Source organism: Thalia democratica, chromosome 7 (genome assembly GCF_965202585.1).
Source record: "Thalia democratica chromosome 7, ktThaDemo2.hap1.1, whole genome shotgun sequence".
Classification (NCBI taxonomy): domain Eukaryota; kingdom Metazoa; phylum Chordata; class Thaliacea; order Salpida; family Salpidae; genus Thalia; species Thalia democratica.
Genome location: NC_139171.1, coordinates 17622355 through 17639924, shown reverse-complemented (window position 1 = coordinate 17639924; position 17570 = coordinate 17622355). Strand labels below are relative to the sequence as shown.

Sequence of the window (17570 nt, the reverse complement as noted above, 5' to 3'; positions counted from 1 at the left end):
ATACTATCAATCTTAATTTAATAATAGTTTTCTCAAATTTTATCACCAATTTACAAAAAATGTGCTCAAATACATTTAAACATTACTGAAAACTAATTTTTACACATCTTTTGAATGAAATCGAATTCAAAAGTAAACCTTTTTATGTAAATAACATATACAAATTTAGTTATATTTAAAAAATAAACATATAAATTATTAATTTTTAACATGTTAAAAACAGTCCAACACCGAATCAGAAGTGGAACATCGGGCTGAGTTTGAGGTTCAACAAGGAGAAGTGCGGTGTGGCGGGATACACGAAGAAGAGGGACAAGGACTGGTTCTTCTCCACCAGGCTGAACGACCCCCTCAGACTCTACATTGAAAAGTTTGTTTGTGTTATTAAATTTCATTGATCTTTATAATTAATTCGACAATTGTTTAGAGTATAAATTACAGTTTTGAATTATTTAGAAAGGAACTCCTGAGTAATTTTGTTTTAATTAAAACTTTACTCGTTACGTAGATTTGTTTTATAAAAGTTATTATTTACAGTATCAAAAATATAAGGTATGAAAATTTAAGCATATTACATAATTGATTAATTTTATTCAGATTTCCTGAGGTGTTTGCATATTTGAAAACAGTGTTTGATAAGGAACGCAGATCGAATAGGCAAAATTCTGATAACTTAGACGCTGCTTTAATGTTCAAGGGACAAAATGTGTTAGTTTATTTATTTTACTCGAACTCTTTAGTGTAAAAATAAGTTCGTTATTAAAGAAATTAAAAACAAAATTTGGTGAGTCATGCAGCATTATTCTAGTTAATAAAAACAAATACTTAAACAGTTAATTTGCAGTAAAGATAAGTTTAATTTGCAAGTAAAAATTCTATAAAATTTAATGTGCTTGCATATTTTTTCTACTATAGTACTGTTTTAAACAATACTTTTGTTAATAAAAGTTTTTTATGTTATAAATGTAATGTTTTATATTTTGTTAAGTATTAGCATGACCTTAATGCTTTTGGTTTTTCTAAGAGTAACAATTAGAGTTCTCAGCTTGAATTCAAAGAAAGAAGTACAATTTATTAGTTTAAAGAATTTAAAAAAAAAAAACTTAATGTCTAAAGATATTTTCTCTGAAATGTATTTTTTAGTATTCGTACAAAATTAGTATAGCTTTGCTGAATATTCCAAGTACAATAATTCAAGTTTACAGCAAGAAAAAGTTTATCAGAACTCAAAAATATTTTTTTTGTTTTGTAGTACAGAGAAGAACATTTTGTAGTAAATAATAAGAAATTAGAAATGATTGTGATGTATCTTTTTTAACAAAAGTACTTACGTATTATGGTTAATATTTTATTTTAAATACACAGCAAGGAAAGGTTATCTGAACTGGCGAAGTTTTTGAAATCCTTGCCATGCTACGGAGGTAGCAAAGTGCACGAAAGTTCCAGTGTGTTGGAACAACCCGCCATTGACGCTTGCACTCAAATCATCGATGAACACTTCCAAGTTGGTTATATAAAACATATAAATAAGTAAATTAAATATATTCACATCTGCACTCAAATCATTGATGAACATTTCCAAGTTTGTAATAAAAAAAATATAAATAAGTAAATTAAGTATATTCACATCTGCACTCAAATCATCGATGAACATTTCCAAGTTTGTAATATAAAACATATAAATAAGTAAATTAAATATATTGAGGCTTGCACTCAAATAATTGATGAACATTTCCAATTTTGTTATGTATGTTAAATTTCTATTGAAAGAGTTTTGAAATAAAACGGGATTTTTGTTTAGCTAAAGGTTTTAAAAGGTGTATGTGTTACGCTTTCAAATTGTTGATGAACATTTCTAAGTTAGTTTCAGTTGTTGTATTAAGTATATTAATGTATAGCAAAAGGGTTGTATGACAATCAGGCATTTTTAAAGATTATACAAACGTTTTTTTAAGGCCATAAAAAGTTTAATGGGTCTAAAGTTGAAACTAAAGTTTTCAGACAACGTGCGTTTTGTTGTTGTACAAAATGTAACATGTTTTTTGTGAAAATCGTGATTTTTTGAAAATTGTATAAACGTTTTCGTACAGTCATAAAGTCATTAGTTTTGAACAACAGCTTTATATGATCAGAATAATTCATATGATTTTCATAACTCAATGTCTTACACTATCAATAATAAATTATAACTATTTTTATAAAAATTAAACTATCTAAAAGTCTCGTGAAGTTCAAAAAACTAAAAAACTTAAAAAACTGAGAAAATTTTTGGCATGACTTAAAAAGCTTTCAAACACTTTTGAATTAAATTTAAACTTTAGAAATCACTTATATAAAAAAACATAAAAAAACTTTTCCAAAGTCTTTAAATTTTATTCTTATTTTGCAACAACGACATCAACATTTCACATTAGTTTATCATTTAATTTTTTTTTCACTTATATTTAAAACCTTGTAAATTTTTCATTCATATATCATAAACCTTATAAAGACTCTAAACTTCTACACAAATAAAAAAAATATTTTAAGTTTTAGTTATGAACCACTTGCCTTGAAAGTAAAGTATATTTTCCAATTGCAATCTTTTAAATGTTGTAATACTTTTTTAAAAGGTCTTTAACTCTGCAAACATTACTAAAGAAAATATGTGTAAATCAAATATAGTTTGACTTTTATATTATTATTATTTCTATATTTACAATATATATGAAGAAAAAAATAAGTTTTAAAAACCTGGTGCATCAAAACTCTAATATAAACTTGCTTGCCTCACAAAAAAAAAACAAAATTTTTTAGAAAAAAACATAATTTACAATTAAATCGTTGCTTTGTTTTAGTATTTAAAAAGCTTGCCTTTTAATATTTTTTTTTTAAATAGGTTTAGCAATTTAATATTATTTGAAGTTTAATTGTTACCATCTACTGTATTTCTACTTAAGTACTATAAAGCTTCTAAAAATAAAATTTTCAAAATGATCAAAGCAGAAAAAGAAGGTATTAAACTTTATAAATTTAAATTTTTAATACCAAATAGTCACGCTAAACACTATATGTGGTATTTTTCGAAAGGTCAAATATTTCATCGAGTTTGTTATTTAACTGTGTAAAGTGTTTTGTGAAAAACTGCTAAATTGAACTATCCAATTAAAAGTAGCATTTTATTCAGAATTCTTTGTATCACAAAGCATTCGTTATATCGTAGTTCCAGTACAAACTTTACTTTTTATTTTTCATAAAGCTTAAAAAAATCTTTGATAAATTATAATTAAGTTGAAAGTTTAATATAGTATTAATTTACTGAAATTTGGATACGCGGAACTTTGTGGTAATGCACAAATTAATCTTGTTAAACATACACTGTTTTAAAAGAATTAATTCCTTGAAAAAAACAAAAAACATATGGCAGTTTAAGCACATGATGCTTTCTGTAATAAATTACGAAATTATATATCAATTACTGAGTTGTTTATTTTAAATGTATCTGACTTTATAGATAATAAAATACTTTTTTTCGAGATATTTAGTTTAGTCATAATTATGTGTATATAATGAAGATCATTTAATACTTAACCGAAAAATAAGAAGTGTAATTTGACCTTTGGAAATTGTTTATTTAAGAAGAATATAAGTTTTTATAGTTAGCACTAAAACATTAGATAAAAACTTTTTGTACCCGATGATATAAATATTAACAGACTGAGCATAAATAGTCGTAATAAATTACGAAACTATTTATCAATTACTGAGTTATTTATTTTAAATGTATCTGACTTTATAGATAATAAAAGTTTTTTTTTTGATATATTTAGTTTACTCATAATCATGTGTATATAATAAGGATCATTTCATACTTAACCGAAAAATAAGAAGTGTACTTTGACCTTTGGAAATTGTTTATTTAAGAAGAATATAAGTTATTATAATTAGCACTAAAAAAAATTAGATAAAAACTTTTTGTACCCGATGACATAAATATTAACAGACTGAGCATAAATAGTCGTAATAATCACTTTTTTAGTCATAATAACTACAAAAAATAATAAATATAAATTGAACTATTATACTTATTAATTTTTCAACAAAATAGTTTTAATTAAAATTTAAACAACGATAATGCAATATTTTCTATAAAACAGACGGAACACCCGGTGGAGGAACTGAAGATGACTTGCGAACCGAACAAGCTGTACCGGCCCACCAACAACCAGGGAACCATGGTACCGGACAGGAGGGCCAGGCACCAGACTTTTGACAGGTTGTTTAAAAACGTTGTGTTTATGCATCAACGTTTTACTGCTTAATTATAAAAAGTTGACGTGCAAAAAAATGAAAAACTAGCGAACAAAGTATATTGGTTTATTAAGTTGTAAGCTAGTTTGTGCTACAGTTGTCGTTTACTCTGAAAATCTCTACTGGTACGTTCTACTTCTTTATAAAAGTAACATTGTTTACACTAAATTTTGAGGAATTTATAATAAATTTCATTATATTTTTATACAGAGTTATAAATTTACTTTTAATTATAAGCTTACTTTGGCCCTAGTATGTTGATATTTAATGTTTATTTATTTTATATATTTGATATAATTTTATATATTTATTTTGATAATAACAAATTTAAATAGTACTGTTTCTGTATTAAACTAACTCATGTTTCTGTGTGTCAACAAGCTAACATACTTCTACGTAGCTATAAAAGTTGAAGAAACACTCGAAGTATAAATTTCAATTGTTAATAACAAACATTACAGAGTGGTGAACGTGCGTGACGGGTACACGGTTCCTTACAACTGGAGGGGAGTCATAATAGGCGTGCACGAGCAAGGCAACGCGGAGAACAGAAAAATGCTGGACGTGCTGTTTGATAAAGAGTTCCTCGGCGGGCTCACATTAGGGTTTGTAACATGAGTTTGCTTGTTTGTTTAAACAAGGTTATTGTTTTTTTAAGTAAAAAAGGTTCGTTTAAAGTCAAAACTTTGTTATTAAGATTTATTTAATTCTTTTCAATGTATACATTTTTATAACTACTGTAATTTTTTCCATTTATTTTTTGGTAAGATTTAGAAATCTTTGACTTTTAAAGCAATCATCAACTAGAATTTGAATTAGCCGTTCACACAATAAAATTCAATCAGGTTTACTGTTTAACAAAATGTCTCAAAAATATACAATCAAGTAATTATTACTAACGATTATTTCAGAGGCAGATGTCCGGAGAGGATTGTGAATTATATATTCATAATAACATATAATAAAGTATATATAATTAATAAACATATTACCTGCATTAATTATTCACATAATAAAATATAATAAAGTATATATAATAAATAAACAAACTAATTCAGAGGCAGATGTCCTGAGAGGAGGGGGTACAAATTACCTGCATGCGCAATCATCAATTTGTCATACGGAAACAGAATGCAGCAAATGCAGAACAACAAACCCACCGCACAAGTAAAACCTTATCAGCATGTTAGTGAAACTTATCAATACTTACTCCCTTTTAACTGAATTTTTGTTAACTTTTTTAAAGTAGTTGAACCGTTATCAGCATCTTGTTTTTTGAAATAATTTTGTTTTAAATCATGTTTTTATTTTATTTAAGTTAATTTTTAACAGCTAAACATGCTTAGTACCTACTACTGAATTATTAACAAACATTACTAATATTACGTCTGTAATTTTAATATTTTTTTTACAGAACATTACAAATTCAAACAACATCAGTTCTACTTCTAGTTTAAGGTATGAAAGTTTAATTTGTTTAGTTAAACAAATTAAAATGCCTGTAATTCTTTTGTACACCCTATAATCTGATAAAGTGAATTAAAAAAAGTATTTAAAACTAAGTGAAGCTTACTTACGTAGTTTTTAATGACTTTTGCAGTAATGAAAAAGTTTGCAAATAGCAAGGTAATTAAAACCTACTTTATCGTTTCAGTATGTTAAAGTTTACCAAACACATTCATCGTTAAATTCAAGTTGAAAATAAAGCTTCATGCAAGACTGTATGATTATTGTAAATCTATAAACCAGCTGTAAATATTTTAACGTAGTCAATTGCAAATGGAATATTTTTTTAAGCTCAAACTTTATATTAAATATTTTTGTTCATGCACGGGATTGTTTTACTACTTAACAACTTAATAGACACCTCATAAAAAATTCATCGGCACTTTAATTGTTAGGTTTTTTCTGCAAGGTATTTTAGTGACATGCCTACCAACATTTTTTAGTTTTTTCAAATATGAGCAAAACTTTTTTTTGCCCTACAGTTTATCATATTGCACGACCATTTAGCAATTTGTTACCTAAGAAAAAAACTCAAATAAATTTCTTAGTATTATAACCAAAAATTCGCACAATCAAAATTTTAAATACGGTGTTAAGTTTTACACCGTCTTATATTTAAACTAGTTTTCGCCGAAATGATTTAATACGTTTGACGCAAGTGCGCTGTTTGAAGTATCAAAATAAAATACTAAATTTGTGTTCAAGGAAGTAGTTTAATCACTGAAAATATCATTACATAATTAATCATTCTCACATGTTGGTTGCTTGTGTTATCTTATAACAATTTTTATACTTTTATCTTGATAAAGTTTTTGTTCCATGACTAGTTTGAAATTACTCAAGTAGTGACTTGTAAAAGTAAAATATTTACATATAATAAATAATTAATGAAAATAACAAATAAATAAACAGAGGCGTAAGGAACAGAACGAAGATATTGAGAAGGGAGGTTTCTGCCACTTCTAATGATTCTCAGGTTTATTATAATATCATTAAATTATATTGGTTTGTTAATACAATTTTATTTAGTTGCAAATTAAAGTCCTTTGTAATTACAGTTTTCTATGTTTGCAATTCCAATAAAACTTTATTGAAATTCAGTTTTTTGAGAAACTAATTTTGTAAACGGCTTAGTTTTGTATTCAAATCTACTTATTTTTGTTACAAATTGTAAAGAAACGTAATTAATAATCTTTGTTTATATTCGAAATGTAATTAATTTAGACTAATCCCCGTACAGATAAAACAAATTGAAAATTTTGTAAAAATCTACTTAAACTACTCAAAACACTTATGACCAAGCGAAAGTTGTTTTTAAAAATAACTTCAAACAAGATTTTGTATTTTTTCTCAAGAACTTAAAATATGCAAATTAAAAAAGTAATTAGACTTCAACAAAGTGTACATAAATTACTATTATTATTATTTTTTAATTATTATTTTTTAATTATATTTTTGTTACTTCTGAAAGTTTATTTGTTAAAAGAGACAGTTATTAGTTTTTTTTTGTTTAAAATTTTGATCAGAGTCAGTAAAGATTGTTTACAAAACATTTATTTAAAATATTATATTTTTGTTTAACTGAAAAATATTTATTTATTTTTTAAGATTTCAGAAGACGCAGTAGTTGAGTGTGCCAGCATTCGGCCAGAAAAAACATTTGTTGCTAAAAGTAATTATTATAATGTTTATTGCTACTAATGTTTTAAATATATTTTTGTTTTTATTATCATAGTTTGTTTACTAAACATAAAGTGTTTTTATAAAGATGTTTGTTTTGAATATATACATAATTTATTAATTAATTTTTGTTTTTAAACACTTTAAAGTTTTTATTTTTTCTTGATTTCTAATTTTTATTATTAGAAGGCAGTAGTCTAGTTTGTTTATTAAATTTGAGTGTTTTTTGTTAAACATAATATACTTATATTTGTTTTCACTTATTGATTTTTTTAACCTTTTAGAAGGCAGTAGAGCTAAAAAACCGCGTAAAAAACCTTCGAAAAATTTTCTGCTTCCCAGTTGCGGGGTGCAGCTGCAACCTGGTTACCATGGTGATATGTCTATGACATCACATAAAAACCTACCAGATTTGTTTGTGACATCACATAGCAACAAGCATCTGTTGCATGGCAACCTGTTGACAGCCAATAAGAAGTCAGTAAAGTTCAGCAATTCTACGTTGATTGTTAGGTTGATGATGAATAATATGTTTTTAATATAATATTTTTTAGTGGTAGTTTATTTTGTTTTCAATATACATACGTTTATGCCTTATTTAGCAAGGTAATTTTTTTAATAAAGTATGCAGTATTATTAATTTTATAGTTTTATGAAATTGCAGTTACTTTAAAAAGAATTTAGTTTTAAATATAGTTAATACAAACAAGTTATAGTCAGGTTTTTTATTAAATTTTATTAATGAGCGTAGTATGAAACTTAAAGTTAGTTTTATCAGATACGAGAGTAACAAAGAACTAAAAAGTCGTAAAACGAAGAAAAAGTTATCTGAAGGGCCATCTGTTGAAAGTTTTAAAACAGAGGTTTGTGTTTTATATTTGAGAAGTACTTGTTTTGTTTTTTTATTTAGAAATATTTATTTTTACTGTTTATTTTTCTTCAGATATTTTTAGCTTCAAGCTTACATGAGTTTTGTGTACGCTATTTATCAAAAAAAAAATAGTGTCTTTTATATTTTAGTTTTTTCTTCGAAAGCAGTAATCTTTATAACAAAGAGCTTTTTCACGTTTTCAAACCACTTTTTTTTACTCAAGTACTATTTTTTGTATTAATTTAGAAGTTTACACAAGCAGACCGAATATAGGCAAGAACATTTTATTTTAAAAAAGTTTAAAAATTACATACAACAAAAAAAACCGCGAACTGCGTCTTACAAGACTTCAACAACTTGTTCCTTATTTGTACATCCTACAGCCAGTCGTAAAATCGAGCAGAAAAATTTCGCACACAAAAGTCACTCCCGCTTGGGCGAGCAAAGCTACAATTATCTTCTTAGCCTGCAAATAGTAGTGAGAAAGTAGGCTGCTTGTTGTAAACGGTCGGTTGTGAGAAAGTTAGTTCAAACAAGACAGACGAAACACACACACTATGTTGTTTGTTCATTATGCAACAAGCGGGCTGTGTTTCAAAGTTGAGATATTTTATTTTCAGTTTTAAAGCGTGACTTATTCTGTTAGGCTTCTTTGTTCAAGCGCACATGAGAAAAAATATTCAACTTTCTTGTTTTTTTTCGAGACAGCGTGATTTTTATCTTTGTCAGTTGACACAGTCGCTCAACAAAGTATTTTTTTATTGTTTTTTTTTTGTTTTAATATTTGTTTTTACTTCCTTATTTTTTTGCGTTTCCTGCTTAGAAATCATAAATGAAAATTTCATAATGAAAGTTTATATTGAGCTTTAGAAAGTTTTTTTTTTCTAAGCAAACAATATTATTTTAAAGCCGGCTCATTAACTTATTTGTGTTTATTTGTTTTAGTTTTAGTTAATTATTGATGGTTTACTATTTGTTTAAACAAGTTCATATTTTCTGCAACTTTATATTTTTAATACGTAACAATGCAGAAACTAGATAGCCGCCTTCCTTGATGGTTACAAAACTTTAAAAACACTTTTGATCAAATTTAACAGTTTATAACTAGATTAGAATTTTAGTTTTTGTTTTCTTTTTTTTTATTCCAAGCAAACCTGTTAAAAGCAAGTTTTCATGGCTGTATGATTAATAAGTGTTATGAATAATTACACTACTCATTGGTTACTAATATAACTTGCAAAACAACTTTGTTTTGTTTTCAGTGGTAGTTGATTTTATTTTATCAGTTAAGTTTTTGTTTTGCTTAACTTTTTCAAGTAGTTGTTATGATTTGAATTATTTTAGTTAATTTATATTTTATTTTTTAGTTTAATTAAACTTTTTAAGATTCATTAGTTGAAAATTGTACTTAATGTATTTGAAAGTTATTGAATAGTTATTATAAATAAACTACTAATCACAATATGTAGTATATATTTCTTATTTTCAGTAGTTATTTTACAATTTTATTATTTATTTTTAACACATTTATTAGTAAATGTTTGTTTTCACAATTATGTGTGTTTACAGCTTTTTTTCTATTTTTAGCTGTCAGCAGAAATTTATACTATAAGCAACAAATCACTACTATAAGCTACATTTAGCTAGTAGTTAAGTTTGAACAAGTTTTGAATTCAATGTTTTTGTACTAGTGTGACCTTCATTACAATTTTAATTGCTTTTACTTGTTCAGATTTTTGAAATGAGAAACATTTAATTTTTTAAGGTTTTTTTTTCTCAACAATAATTTTTTTCCAATTATAAGATTAGCCATGAGGCATTTGAAATGTTGATTATTATAAAAATGTTAAGAAGCTTAACTTTATTGCGTTAAAGTTCAGCATTCAAAGGTGGTATTTATGAGAATAACATTTAAACCATAAAAAAAGTGTTTAATTAGTATTTAAAACAAAAAAGATGTTTTATTGCTGTGTAGGCTTGTTTGTATTCTGTTGTTTTATAGTTTTTTTTTGTGTTTACTGATAAAAAAGCCATACCTAAAGTTTTTGTTTTAAAAACAGTAAAGTTTTACAGTATCTTGAATGAGATTAAACTTTTTCTGTGTTAAAGTTCACTAGTTGCAAGTGTGAGCTATAAAAATAAAAAGTTTGCTTAACATTAAGCCATTAAAAACAAATTTAAACATTAAGTCCAATTTGTTTTAACTCTTGCCTAATGTAAAACTGTTCCATTTAAAAGGATAATTATTAAATAAAATATATAGTTAAAACATTTTTGTATACTTTAGATATATAATTATTAGTTTGAACTCCAATAACTTTGTTTATAGTTATGTTAAAAAGAGAATATTGTTTAACTCTTTTTAATTTAGCCTATTAAGTAATTGATTTGAACTCGAATAACTTTACATGAATGAAATTTATTTGTATTATAATAATATTTAATACTTTAAATCAATTAAGTGTTCTGAAGCTACTTTTTAATGCAAATTGAATTATGATGAGTTTAATTGTATATTAGCACCAGCCTTTAAAACGCCTTTTGTTATGTTTCAGCTTTGTAGATAAGCTTATTTAAAAAGTATTTTTTGAAATGCTGTTGAACCAGCAAAAGGTGAACAAAACAGAAATAAACCTGATACTGCTCGTAACCTTACTGCTACCGTTTGTGTACAAGTTGTACCTTTCTTCTGGTAAACACTGCCACAAAATAACAGTGATGTCCATTAACGCCGACGTTAAATACTGGACTGAGATTGACTGGTACATAAAGGTACTTTTTTTTTGAACAGATTTTAAATAAATAATGAGAAAACTGCTAATAATGCCATTAAAATTCAGTGCTAAAAATTAAGCACGAAATTATTTTAGCTCTGTAGCTTTTTGAATTTAGTCCTAGAGATAAGCCTGCAGTATATTAACTGTGATTGTAAACACCACAGTTTATATGAGTTAATTTTTATTAGGTTAAAGTTTGAAAAATATTCTAATATTTACCTGTCAACTCGAATCCCTGCAGTGTAGTTTCACCTTTTGTATGCAAATGATGTTATCAACTGATTTCGCTGAAATATTAATGAACCACACAGGCATATAATGAAAAAAATTTGCGCTTGATGGTTTACTATTTTAATTAAGGCCATAGTTTAACTAAGTAATAAGTTGCTTTTTACAAATTTTAATATTCCAACTTACTTATAAGATATATTTAGTTAAAGTCAGAGAGTAATATAGGTTCCTTATCGGAGGAGATAACTAAAACGGCGAATAAAGAGGAATCACTAAACATTTATCTCCTCCTACGTTTTTTAAAAACCTCTAAACTTCAACAAATATATTGCAAAATTTATAAAAATCAGTTTTAAGGAACTGTTTGACCTTTGACTTGAATTTTTAAATAATGAATAAAACAAAAAACTTATTTTGGGCATAAAAATTAGATTTCTAACACTGAAAAAAAATCGTTAATTCAAGTTTTTCTAAATATTTTGAGGAAGTTTTTCTTATAAATAGAGGTACTTGTTATAAAAAAAAAAAACGTAGAAGATAGATTTCTATCTATACTAATTTTTTGCAGTTTTATTTATCTCCTCCCATATTGTACTCTCCGACTGTAGCCGACTGTATCTGTATATAACTCAGTTGAAACTCTACATGTTAAGATCAAGTTGTAAAAAAATGATTAACTTTCTACTTCTTAAGGCCTTAAACATTGTGTAGTATTTAAATTAAAATTTTATGTTAGTAACACGAAATCCCCTAAACAGGAATCAGCAGACAAGTTGAAGGAGATTCTGATAGAAGAGGAGAAGCAGAGAAATAAGGAGAATGAGAAATTTCCCGCCAAATCGGTGGATGCCAAGCTTCCTGATAATTACATAATACCTGAATTCAGTTAGTTAATGAAGTACCCCAAGTGATTTTAATTAAAGTTTTACAATGTAGAAACAGTATATCTTTATTATAAATACTCTTTCGAGTATGTTTTAATAATTGTTTAATTTCGCTACAAAAAGTTTATATGGTTTGTTTATTAACTAACTCCATACTATATATATATAAGTGTTACATAATACATGTTTAAGTTTTAGATATACGGTTATTAAAAAAAAGTGTATAAGTTATAAAAATCAACTAATCACAGTACCGAAAGCGCAACGAAGCGCGACGGAAAATAACGTGACGTCATCACCATCGTCACGTGTTTCTCAACCGGAAGTAAACAACCAATCACAAGTTAGTATTCGCTTGTGTTAAAAATGTGTTTGTTTGTATGCATTGTAAGTGTTTATATTAATACAATTGCTGTTCTTCCTAATTTCTACCACAATTTTTCACTGATTTTCTTTTTTAAGTATATATACTGAAGTCCACACTCTAATGTTTCAATTTATCAAAGTTTAGTCTCTAAATGTTTTTAATTATTAGTTTATGTAACTTTATCAAATGATTTCATAAAAATTTATGGTGTGTTTTATTAAAGCTTAAATAGGTTGAGTTCTATTTGAAAAACGTTGTTTTAACCTATTTTCAAATTGATACTTCATATACAGTCTTAAGGGAATTTTGTTTGAGTAACTTCGCAGAAAAATAAACTTTTGAGTTTATTATTTAAAATAAAACTTATTCTCTAAAGATTTTTTTATTAAATTGTACTCATACACTTTTTAATTGAAGGGTTAAAGGGAGTTCAAATTATAAAATATAAACTTTATTTTTTCTAGAATACAAATAATAATATTGTCATTCTAATAGCTAAATTATTAGATCAACTAATTCAATTAGTCTATAGAGTTGTTCAAACTAAAGTTTTAACGTTTTTATTCAAACCAGATGGTTTCTTTTTATTTGGGATGTAGCTAAATTTTAAAATAATAATGTAAAATATATTATCACATTTGCTAATGCTAATAACCAGCTCAATAAGATGCCGCCCTACAGATTTATCAATAAAGTTATATTTTTACAAACTGCTTTTCCACAAACATTTTTTCTATGTTTGCTAAATTGTTCTTACATGTTTAGTTTTATATACGCAATAATATAACTTTTAACATTTTTACAGCAGCAAGTAAACGAATCGTTACCACGTGATGTGACTCCCCAGCAACCGCAAGTTAACATGGTTGCTATGCACCCAAATATCAATCAGCCCCCGCCAAGTTTGTATTAGTTTTTAATAAAATAAAAAGTTTTAGTATATATTAACATTTGATAGAAATAAAATTTGGTTATTTTCTTAGGTGTTTTAATTAATTACAGAAGTACTGCCATTAGACTTTGTATAGATTATTTTTACTTAACAGATATACAGCCGGCCTTTGCTAGATTTTGTTAAAAATACTAAGGCTTGATATGTTTTTTTTCTTTTAGTAACATATAAGTAATTGTTTTTTGTTTTTTGTTAAACTATGAAGTCAATCATACAACTACTACAATTAAAATTTTTATTTTAACAGATATGCAGCCAGCGTACTATCCCCATCATTTACCACCTCCGCCACATTACATACCAGTCAATATTCCTCCTCCAAGTATTCCTCCAACTCAACAGTTTGTTTTATTTATTAGATATTTCCAACACAACTTTTATTAAATTTTAAATACATCCAACACAACAGTTTGTTACTAATATTTATCAAGTATCTCTAACACAGCAGCTTGTTTATTGATTATATATTCCTGTTACACAACAGTTTTTTTTTAAACTATTAATGTCTCTCCAATCCAATTTTTTATCAATTTTTCCTTCTTGTTGATTTCTATGTAAAAATAATAATGTTTTTAAATTGTTTTTCTCAATTTTATTTGATGCTATATATGTTCAGAATGAGTCAGATGCACATAAGCGGCTCACCAATGTACAATCCGTACCAGCAACCACCAATACCTGCTTACCATGGCAACCAGTATGTTAATTACCATGGCAACCAGCAAAATGGTTACCAACAGATGGGTTACCTTCCAACAATTATACCTCCACCCACCTACGACCCTAATACTCAAAGTAAGTAAATTTAATAAATTTTGACTTTTTTTTGAGGTAGCAGTTTTATTTTGTCTTTAACTAAAAACTTTTAAAATTTTCCATTTATTTTTACTATTATGATACATGTAAAGCTATTATTTACAAAGTTTATTTTCATAGTACATCTTTGAAATATATTTACTATATTCCAATTTTAAACACATGTTGTGAGTTAAACCACGATATTTTACACATAAGCATTGTACGTGAAATTAGACTTAAAAGTTTACAATTTTTTTTATACCTAAGTGTAATTCTGTTTTTGCTAAAATGTGATGCAAGTTTATAAATTTTGCCTAACACTACTTTAATCAATTTTATGTTAATGTTCATTTCATTAAAGAAGTTGAGCATATGTTTTAACTGAAATTACATTAATTGTAGTAAAACTAGGTATGGTTGTTGTACTATTGACAATATTTTAAAACAGTGTCACTCTTAAATAGAGTTTTTTTTTAATTGTTGCGTCGCTTTGTTTTTGGGAGTTAGTTCAATAAAATTTTCTGTAAAGATAAGAAAATTTATTATCTTTTACAGCATATCGTATGCTAGCTACTAAAGTTTGACAGATATCGTTTACAAGTTTTATTTTTATTGAATTTTTCCAATTGTATAATTTATAAATCTGCATAACTTTTAGCGCAAATAACGACTTACTAAAACTCAATATTTCGCTTAATGTGCAATAATATTTAAGAGAAGATATTATGTGTTTTGATTTTTAGAAAACAAATAAAGAGATCTCAACTACTAGGGGAGAAATAATAAATTTATTCTTTCAAGACTTAATTTTACAAACTAAGTTTCGGTCAAAGACCTCGTCAGTGCTTATATAAATCTTATTCAAATAGAATATTCAAATAAAAATTCTATTTGAATTAGATTTATTTAAGCACTGACGAGGTCTTTGATCAAAACTTAGTTTGTAAAATTAAGTCTTGAAAGAATAAATTTATTAAAGAGAAGATGTTAAATTAAAACATGATATTATTTTTTTATTTTGCATTTTCGCACTAATGTATGATTATTGTCCAAAACTAAATCTTATTTATGTTTAAATGATATATGTCTGATCTTAATAACTTACTTAGGTATGAATACACATTTCTTCACCTAATTAATTAAATTTTGTAATTAATCGCAATAATTTGCCAGGTATGAGGTACCCAGCTGTGTTCGATAGCAACCAGGTTGGTTACCATCAGCAACAAGTTGTTTATTTGCCTAGCAACCAAGTTGTTTATCAGCAACCCCCGCCCAACTATCAGCCCCAAGTCACTTACCAACCACCGACCAGCAACGTCCCTAACAACCAATAATGACAACCAGTAACATCCCTAACAACCATTTACTATCTAGTATTATATTGTTTGTTTTTTGCTCTCATTAATAAGATATAAACATTTTATATAAAGTAACTTAATAAACTTGATATTTTTTTATTTTACGTTTTAAATTAAGCTTAAAGCCTTTTATTTAAATACATGTGGATATAAAATGTTATTTTATATAAGTTGTTTTATCTTTAAGTATATATTATAAAAGTTCGGTGATAATATGTGTTATATTGCAAGATATTTAAAATATATATTTTTTAAATGTAATAATCAAGAGAGCTAGTGTTAAAACTTTTTTTGTTTTGCACAAATAAAATATATCAAATTTTTTTTGTGTTTTTATATTTTTGTTACTTAAACATTTGCAATGATATATTTTATTTATATCGGCCTTATTGAGTTTAAAGAATAAAGAAACTTTCATCAAAGAAACTTTTATGGGAGCTAAACAGGTGTTTTTCCGCTATGTATAAGAAGTATATTTTGAAACCTTCAATAATTTTAAAGTTTATATGTATATTGCTTCTTGTTTACCATGAAAAAGTTATTTGTTTAAAAGTATAGAAATTTTATTTTAAAAAAGTTGATAAGGTGCCACAAAAAAAAAACTAATGTTGTCTAAGTATAGTTAGACTAGGACATCTTTGTTTTTTAGTTTCAAATTCAAAAAGGCATTTTTTTAACTCGATACTTGCTTACAAAAGAGTTTAAAGTCTCAAGATTCTTTTTATTATTATCGAAAAAATAATACTTAAATTTCAAACATATTACTGAACTTATTATTTCATTAAGTTTTTCTTCATGTGATTCCTACTCTAGCAGTTGAAGTATTTTTGTGTTGTAAAAAAACTTAGCTAGTTTTTGAGTATTTGTTTTAAAGTATTTTGGTAAAAATAATTATTGTTATAGACAATTGAAGCTAGAATAAATCTTGATAAGCATCAGTTTTACTTGTTTATTTGATTCAATAGAATTGATGATATATAATTTTTATGATTTTAACACTAAGATTTTATGAGTCAAATTTAATTTTTGATTAAAAATTTTTAATTATTATTATATTGATTTATTGAACTCGTTTCAATTTTTATACTTTGAAGTTAAGAATTTTTTAGTATACTAAATTTGATGAAAATGCTCAAAAAGTTTGAATCTAAGGACTTGGTTTACAAAAATACTTCTTGGTCATCAAGTCATAGACCATATGCTTACATGAATTATAAAAGCTGAAGAAAATTTAACTGTTATAATCTTAAATTTCAAAAAAAAAAAAACTTACAATAAAGATTTGACAAATAAACTCATCTTAAAATGATAATTAATTTACATCAGTAAATCAATACAATTAGGGACGTAGCTAGCTCGAAAAAGTTACGAACCTTCAAAATATAAGAATCAACTAAACGACGCGTAGTGACGTAATAGAGGGCAGTTTATACTAGCTGTAGTCTAATTGTGTTTTATATTAAAGTATGCAGTTATGTAAAAACTTCAAAAACAGATGGTATTTTGATTTATGAGAAATAACTGCACACAAGGCAGTTTATGATGCTACAAAAGAGTGGCGTTGCGTGGTATTTTTTGTTTTACTAGAGTCTGCAGAAAATAAATAAAAATCCCCAAGCTTTATAATTTTATTTTGACATAGTTTAAGACCTTTTTATATTACAACTTCTTCAGTTTGTCAATGTAGCAAAATATCTCTTTAAAAAAATCAAATTAATTATAATAAAACCTAAGGCGAAAAATAAGTTTTCGAATTGAAATTATATAATTAATATTTTTCAAGTTGAAATCGTTCTGGTCCTGCACAAGTTTTCCCTGCTCAATTTGCGTTTGCTCGAGTTGCCCCTGCTCGA

The 17570-nt window shown here is 26.1% G+C and overlaps 1 protein-coding gene across 2 annotated transcripts in view; it reads left to right on the top strand.

Moving 5' to 3' along the window:
• Positions 1 to 16030, top strand: part of LOC145840971 (5'-3' exoribonuclease 1-like) — a 35928-nt gene extending 19898 nt beyond the window's left edge. Inside the window, exons 24-37 of one of the 2 annotated variants that reach the window (XM_082948330.1) lie at positions 224 to 370; positions 598 to 708; positions 1366 to 1504; positions 4137 to 4255; positions 4752 to 4895; positions 5349 to 5475; positions 5705 to 5748; positions 6709 to 6772; positions 12114 to 12240; positions 12491 to 12582; positions 13415 to 13508; positions 13806 to 13899; positions 14175 to 14353; positions 15530 to 16030. In XM_082948330.1, the coding sequence (XP_082804456.1) occupies positions 224 to 370; positions 598 to 708; positions 1366 to 1504; positions 4137 to 4255; positions 4752 to 4895; positions 5349 to 5475; positions 5705 to 5748; positions 6709 to 6772; positions 12114 to 12240; positions 12491 to 12582; positions 13415 to 13508; positions 13806 to 13899; positions 14175 to 14353; positions 15530 to 15693 (1645 nt within the window). In that variant the 3' untranslated portion in view covers positions 15694 to 16030. Of the gene's footprint in view, positions 1 to 223; positions 371 to 597; positions 709 to 1365; positions 1505 to 4136; positions 4256 to 4751; positions 4896 to 5348; positions 5476 to 5704; positions 5749 to 6708; positions 6773 to 12113; positions 12241 to 12490; positions 12583 to 13411; positions 13509 to 13805; positions 13900 to 14174; positions 14354 to 15529 lie in introns of both variants that reach the window. The other variant, XM_082948329.1, reaches the window with a different exon arrangement.
• Positions 16031 to 17570: the final 1540 nt, after the last annotated feature.